Consider the following 7,903-nt stretch of genomic DNA (forward strand, 5'->3'; position numbering starts at 1 on the left):
AAGGGTGGCTATTTGAAGAATCCCAAATATAAATATATTGTAGAATAATAGTGAAGACATCAAAACTATGAAATAATAACACATATGGAAACATGTAGTAACCAAAAAAGTGTTAAACAAATCAAAATAGATTTTATATTTGGGATTCTTCAAATAGCCATTCTTTGCCTTGATGACAGCTTTGCACGCTCCTGAGTGGTGCAGTGGTCTAAGACACTGCATCACAGTGCTAACTGTGCCACTAGAGATCCTGGTTCGAATCCAGGCTGTCGCAGCCGGCCGCGGCCGGGAGACTCATGGGCGGCGCACAATTGGCCCAGCGTTGTCCAGGGTAGGGGAGGGAATGGCCGGCAGGGATGTAGCTCAGTTGATAGATCATGGCGTTTGCAACGCCAGGGTTGTGGGTTCGATTCCCACGGGCGGCCAGTATAAAAAAAATATGTATTCACTAACTGTAAGTCGCTCTGGATAAGAGCGTCTGCTAAATGACTAAAATGTAAATGTAGAAAATAGTACAAATAAAGAAAACCCATGGAATGAGCAGATGTGTCCAAACTTTTAACTGGTTCTGTATGTAAATGTGATTTTTCAGTTTATTATTTTTTATACATTTGCAAAAATGTCTAAAAAACAGTTTTTGCTCCGTCATTATGGGGTATTGTGTGTAGATTGATGAGGAAAAACAAAACAATTTAATCCATTTTAGAATAAGGCTGTAACATAACAAAATGTGGAAAAAGTAAAGTGGTCTGAATACTTTCCGAATGCACTGTGTATATATATATTGCCTCCTAAAATAGTACAATCTGTGCGTCGCTTCATTGGCCTGGGCTATTGTTTGTTTGAATTCAAGAGAAGATTGATCTCAGTTTGTCAGTGTCAGAGTCGCCACTCATTTCGGACATTTGTGTGGTATTAAAAGAGATTCAGCTAATGCCTTCTATCATGTAAATGATGTAGAATTACATGAAATGCATTTTTTATATAAAAATAATAATTATCGGGCCCTGGGAATTCCAGCTATAGGAATTCCATTTTCTCCTCTCTCTTTCTTATATAAGATGAACCTCTCGTTCAGTCATGTTCAGTGATGTGGTAATTTGAGTAAGATGTCAAACCTGTCAGGAATACAGATTACATTCGCTTAAAGCACCATGTCGGAATTTCTCTATTCCCCAATCTCCAATCATATTCTTTATAAAAGAAGATGTTCCCATGGTAACACGGCCATATCTGTCACTATGCTGTCAGATGCATGTTTTATAACTTGAAGAAAAAAAACATAACTAAAATAAATATATAAAAAAAATACCTTTTTACATTAGGACAAAGGAATGCTATAATCTCAAGAGGAAATAATGAAATACCCATCAAATCTAAATGCAAAGAGACACAGAAATACATGGTTTATTGATGTCATACTGGAGAGACACCTACGGATGTATCTAAAAGCAGTGTTGAATCTGTCTGTTAATCTAATTACGGCGTGATAATAAACAGCTACCCACACATGGGGATGCATAACTCATATAATCTACAATGGATATATCACATCCCTTGTGTGTGTGTGTGTGTGGGGGGGGTATGTGTGTGTATTCATGCCAGTGTTCTGACAGAGAGTCTTGTTCTGAGGGATAATCCTGTGTGGAGAATGAAGGATGCTATTTTTGTTTTTGGTAATAAACACACTCGATAAGGTTTGGATGACAGTCAACAGAAACAGAGCAGATATGGTTTGGCACAGAGGCATATGGATAACAGTAACAAATAACACTTCATATAGATGGTATTATAGGTTGACGCTCTATGGCTGACTGATATTGGTGATATGCCTCTATCTAGAAGTCTAAAAGCCTTGTGAATAAAAAAAATAGAAGGCCACATTTCTGACATCAAAGGACGCAGCCTGAAAACCCTGTTGCGCTTTCATTTCTAGGATGAGAAGTATTCAGAGGAATCTTCAATGGACAGAAGGGTTTAATATAACACGAGTAAACAGAACGGGGTGAATTGGAATGGAATCTGCCCCTACAATACAGAACAGCACAACAGGGTAAACAGGCGAAAGAGGAAACAGGAGAGGAGGTGGAGGGTTGGGGGAAGTCTCTCTCACTGCGTTGCTCACCTTCTCTCTTCAGTCACACACGCTCACTCACTCACTCTTTCTGCCTTTCTCTCTCTCTATCCTGTGGAAGGAGCTACAGCTGCAGTACATCACCTCATATGGTTCTCCTAGTTGCAGTATGGTTCTTCTCTATATGCTATTCAGTAGAAAGATGTCCAGACAGCTCTTACAGTACACATCTCCCCTCTCCCTCGCAGGCCTCTTGTGTTAACAGGGCCTGCTCCCATGCTAACAAGGGTCCTGCTCAATTACACTCCATCAAGCTACAGTCTGCACTAACCACTGAGCTCTCCCCTCACCCCCACCACCACCACCACCCTGACGCTTTATTATTTAAAACACGAGGATCCGAGTTGCCATGGAGGCCCCTTAGTCGTCATGGCTACAAACAACTGCATAGATGTAAGGAGCAGGAGGAGGGGGTGAGGAAGTGCTTGAGGGCCTCGGAGAGAGGTTAACCTCTGCAGGGCTGAACTTTCCATCTTCATAAAGTCACTGGCCTTTGATTAAGAGGATAAAGAAGAGAGGTCAGCTTTAAATGTAGTTTAAAAGACACTGGAAGGTCAAACTGTAACATCAGAAGGGTGAAGATGAACATTTCTGTCATTCTAGCTGCACATCTCCTTCTGAAGTCGCTGGTCTCTAAGAGACAGGCCAGTTCAGAACCTTGGATAGGGCTATGTGCTTTGCTGGACTCAGCTGAGCCACAAAGACCAGCATGTATCCTCTCTGTTTTTCTACAGTAACTGAAGTGACTGAAGACTATGCTTCGATGTGCAGGCTTGAAGGGCAAAGGGTGATTTACATATGACAGATAAGTCCAAAGAGCAACACAAGCTGACTAAGTTACTGAGGAGATTCCAAAGTAGATCCCCGTCTATCCCATGGCCACATCGATAGAACCTTGCAGATCTATTCCAAAGTCCTAATCCTATAAAGCATTCTAGTCAACCCAATGATTCATCCCCTTACTGCACTGCACTGCAAATGATCTGATCATTGCAGCTGACCTGAGTTGAGCTGAGGTGAGTTAAGGGGAAATATTGATCCATTATATGGCTGTTTCCTGTGATCTAGGCTCAGTGTCCCAGATAAAGACTGGGTTGACCCCACCCTGCAGCTGAAGCAGAGGAGGATCTAACGCTGGATCACTGATCAATACTGGATCAATAGCTGTGATGTGATCTCAGTGTGATGCTGGTAACCATTTACTGTGAAGTTCAAACATGGTCTAAATGCATTTTAATCCTAAATCAGAGGCAAAGGGAGAAGCTGGTGGTTAAAGAGAGAATGTGTCCTGATATGACCCTGCTTGTCCTACGAAGGACAAAGAGCTATCAACCATGCCTTAAAAAGAGAAACAAAACGAGTACCTACATTTCATGTACAGTGCTAACAAAAGGATACTGGAATTCAGATTAGGTTTGGAAGATGATGGAAGCAATTCCTGCCTGTTACATTTTTGCTGATGACAAGGTGCGCAACCCATTGAAAACACACTTTCCATATAAAATAGCCCCATCTGGTGGTCAAATGTTCCATGGCAACATCTGTGTGTGTGCATATGTGTGTAGGTGGCTATGGCTTACCTCCAGAACTCAGCTCTCTAGCCGGAAGTGAGTAAGGTGCATTAATACAAACTGTACTAAAAGCTTTCAGTTGTAATTAAATGTTTCTCTTTGCCAATGTTTAAGTGACTCATAATAGGGAAGCTCTCTCTCTCTCTCTCTCTCTCTCTCTCTCTCTCTCAAAATACACCTCTTCTTCTTATCACCTTTTCACTATACAGTAAGCCAACCTCTCAGTCTAAATTCCCTCTCTCTGTGTACTCAGGGTAAAAGCTATAGTCTAGGAGTTGTGACAGACTGTATGATTAGTTTCCTGTACGGTAGGTTGGCAGCCATCCACTGGTTCTGATTACCCTCCATAGATCAGCCGAATGGTCTGGCCTAAACTGTGGGGTGACTAACCACCATCACTCTCCTCACACTGTTAAATTGGCCTGACACTTGGTTCACTGCATCCCACAGCATTAGCATGGACAGGTGCCATAAACCAATAGAGTGTGGGAGAGAGAAAGGGGGAGGGGATAGAGAGAGATAAACAGGGAAGTAGAAACAGATCGACTGAGATAGAGAGTGAGTGAGAGGAAGGGGAAAGGGGATCTGAGTGTCAGTTGACACGTTGACATGTAAGTCAAACCAGAAGTGTGCCAGCATTTGTGCCATTGTACCCCAGTAAAGGGGAGTGTCTAACCCTGTATGCTCCAATCAGGAAGCATTGCCTGGCAACCACTTTCATTCCTCTCTGGTGTCGGGGGGTTTATTGCAGTGTGTGTGTGTGTGTAGGTGCCCGCATACAGTATCTATTTTTGTGGTTGTAGCTAGTTCTGAATGTGTGTGTCTTCAGGAATGAGCCAGGCTGAGTTACACTCTGGTCACTCCCTCAGGAGCTATGATGGTGCAACAGCTGAAGTTAGGGCTGCTTAAAGACACAAACACGCACATGCACACACACACACACACATTACACTATTCCACACAGCTGCTGAGTGAGAGCTGCAGTCCTTTCCTCAGACGCCCACAGTACTCCTGCTACCTGCCGGCCACCAGCCGCGTCAAGGACACCGAGGAGAACCAGGCAGGGGGTCCTACACACACTTCCCTCCCAAGGACACGGCACTCCTTCCAGGGGACAGCCAGCAGGGACCCTCCCTTACACCTCCAGACAGACTTACAACCAGACTTCAGACCTCTCCTTGACTCAACTGACAGCAGAGCAGGGTGTCACTACTGCACCCCTCGGACCGTCAGCACCCCCCCTCACCGTGCCGGACCCCCCTGGGTGAGGTTGTGACATGGAGCTGCCCTGCCTGCCCACCGAATCCCCCACCACAGCCAGCTCCTGCTCCACCGACCCCCTTTACGACAACTGTCTACCCCATGCCGGGAGAGGAAGGGATAGAGGGTTTAGGGAGATGGAGAAGGAGAGAAAGAGGGAAAGGGGGGGACTTTGCAACCCTGCTGTAACCGGAATCCTTCACCCCCCCTCCCCCCCTGGCCTGGCCCCAGCTGCAGCTGTGGTTCCCACACTGGGATGGGGGAGAGACGGGAGAGGAGGGGGGAGAGGGACTGGCGTGCTGCCAGCTCACAGTCGCTGCAGCTGGGTAGGCCTGGGAAGGCAGGGTTGGGACATGGGGACAAACAGAGCAGAGAGAGGAGGAGAGAGAGGAGGAGGAGGGAATAAGGGAGCGCGGGAGGTGGAGAGCGTTCGGCAGCAGCAGAGCCCCAGCCCGAGCCACAGCGACGGAGACACACACGAGAGCGCTCTCTCCGTCTACGACAACCTCCACGCCGTGACCCCCGCTGAGGACGCTGCCATGGAAACCACCGTGACCTTCCCCACGCCCCAGCGCTTCCTGAGGATCCCGGTGCCGGTCTCGGTGCTGATGGATGACGGAGGGGTCAGTGGGGAGAGCAGCTCCTGGTCTTCCTGTGAAATCCTCCTAGCAGGGAGCAGCGCCAGCAATGGACCAGACCAGTACCAAGACCAGGACCCAGAACCAGAACTGGACTTTAACCAGGACCAGGAAGAGCCCATGTTCCAACTCCAGCCAATGATCCAACCACAACCCCATCGACCAGATAACTTCTCCCATCTCCAGCCCCTGGTCCCACCTCCACAGGCTTCTGCCACCCATCCAGAAGAGCCTCTCCAGCAGGCTGGTTCTATCCCTGTACCTGGGGCCCGGGTTCCCCCTCCCCTGCCCGTGGCAGACCCCTCAGCCAGCGCCCTCCGCAGCCTCCTCACCAGCCTCCAGCAGCAGATAGCAAGGCAGAGAGAGGAGTATGAGGAACGCATACACAGGTAAGAACTTTACATCATCATCCATTGTGCACACACATTTTGGCTTGCTTTTGGACTGACGTGATTTCTCTGTGTACTTTCAGTGATAAGGAGAAGGAGTTGCAAAGGTTTTCTATCCAGATGCGTGTGTCCACTCTGCTGTTTCCCATGTCCCCCCCCCCCCCCATTGCTCCCCATGTCCACGCACATCCTGTTTACTGACAGATATCAGTCGTGAAATATTCCACAAACACTGCCTTTTCTTTTATATTGATTCGACATGACATTAGTACGAACACAAGGAATGAATGTCATGAGTGGCATATGAAAAAACAACACCAGTATGAATTCAAAAACCACACAATTACACACTTCATGAAGTTGTTTTCCTCAGGTTAAGTAATATTATGCTTAAAAACACAATGCTGCCATGACTGTCTTATAGAGGCTGTGTAGTGGTGGATGGAAAGAGAGCTATTTAAAGGGTCTGTGCGAACCTAGACACTAACACATATCTCACTACTACTGATATAGACAGACAGTCTCAATCTCACCAGGCATCCTGACTGGCCATGCAACTAAAATTAGGAGCATACAGCACACAGGAACAATGATGTCTGACTGTCACATAGGCTAATTCACCGTCCTTAACCCTAACCTACGATGGATGCCCCCAAAGGGTACTTGATCGAGGTGTTGGCTCAGGACCTCTCTCTCTTCCTTACCCTTTTGCTTTCCTCCTTCTCACTCTCTCCTTCTAACACTTAAGGAAATGCAATTGAGATTCTCCCTGATTCCTCATGTCCTCGCCTCCTCATTTTGAGAAAGAGGCGAGAGGACGCAATTGAGATTCTCACTAACAGTTTGGAACAGAGGAACGAGGTGCTACAAGGAGAGGTGTTTAACCTGAGGGCTAACCTGGCTCAGCAGTTACTGGTTTGACCTGAGGGCTAACCTGGCTCAGCAGTTACTGGTTTGACCTGAGGGCTAACCTGGCTCAGCAGTTACTGGTTTAACCTGAGGGCTAACCTGGCTCAGCAGTTACTGGTTTGACCTGAGGGCTAACCTGGCTCAGCAGTTACTGGTTTAACCTGAGGGCTAACCTGGCTCAGCAGTTACTGGTTTGACCGGAGGGCTAACCTGGCTCAGCAGTTACTGGTTTGACCCGAGGGCTAACCTGGCTCAGCAGTTACTGGTTTGACCTGAGGGCTAACCTGGCTCAGCAGTTACTGGTTTGACCGGAGGGCTAACCTGGCTCAGCAGTTACTGGTTTGACCGGAGGGCTAACCTGGCTCAGTAGTTACTGGTTTGACCGGAGGGCTAACCTGGCTCAGCAGTTACTGTGTCCCTCCTCCTCCCCCACTCCATCTTCCTAACCTCTCTCTCCTCTGTCCCCCCCCTCTCTCACAGTCTGGAAGAGAGGAACGAGGCTCTCCAGGGAGAGGTGTTTGACCTGAGGGCTAACCTGGCTCAGCAGAGGCGGTGGTACTCTGTGGTCCAGGCTAAGATCTTGGAGTCAGAGAGGGGCCGGGCTGCAGCAGACCTTCGCAACGCAGCCCTGCAGAGGGAGATGGAGCAGTTCTTTGACACCTTCGGGGAGCTCAACAACGAGGCCAAGAAGACAGAGAAAATCGTCAGGAGTTTCTGAGAGACTGACCTTTGCTGAGGGGTGTGTACATTATTTGTGGAGGGAGTGAAGTAAGTATGGTGAGATTGGAAGTGATAAGACCCAACTCTGTCTTTAAACTAACACTATTTACACTCAATCTTTAAGGCCAGCTGGAGAGGGAACATTTGAGAATGAAGTGTTGAAATCTTCAGGAATTCTAATGGGTAATGGAAAGGTTAATTCTCAGAAATGTGCATGTTCATAAACTACAGTGTATTGTCCATGGATTCAGACCATGAGCTCATACACCTTTATCTTGCGTC

The 7,903-nt window shown here is 47.2% G+C and overlaps 1 protein-coding gene across 1 annotated transcript; it reads left to right on the plus strand.

Moving 5' to 3' along the window:
- Nucleotides 1–5,318: 5,318 nt before the first annotated feature.
- LOC311107669 (uncharacterized protein) lies at nt 5,319–7,703 on the plus strand (the record flags this gene model as incomplete). Its single annotated transcript, XM_084150191.1, has 2 exons — nt 5,319–5,992; nt 7,382–7,703. 2 exons carry the CDS (start codon nt 5,319–5,321, stop codon nt 7,617–7,619), a joined length of 912 nt encoding a protein of 303 aa, XP_084006317.1. The 3' UTR covers nt 7,620–7,703.
- Nucleotides 7,704–7,903: the final 200 nt, after the last annotated feature.

The sequence above is a fragment of the Coregonus lavaretus genome, assembly GCF_964263955.1.
Source record: "Coregonus lavaretus genome assembly, chromosome: 32".
In the NCBI taxonomy this organism is placed as follows: domain Eukaryota; kingdom Metazoa; phylum Chordata; class Actinopteri; order Salmoniformes; family Salmonidae; genus Coregonus; species Coregonus lavaretus.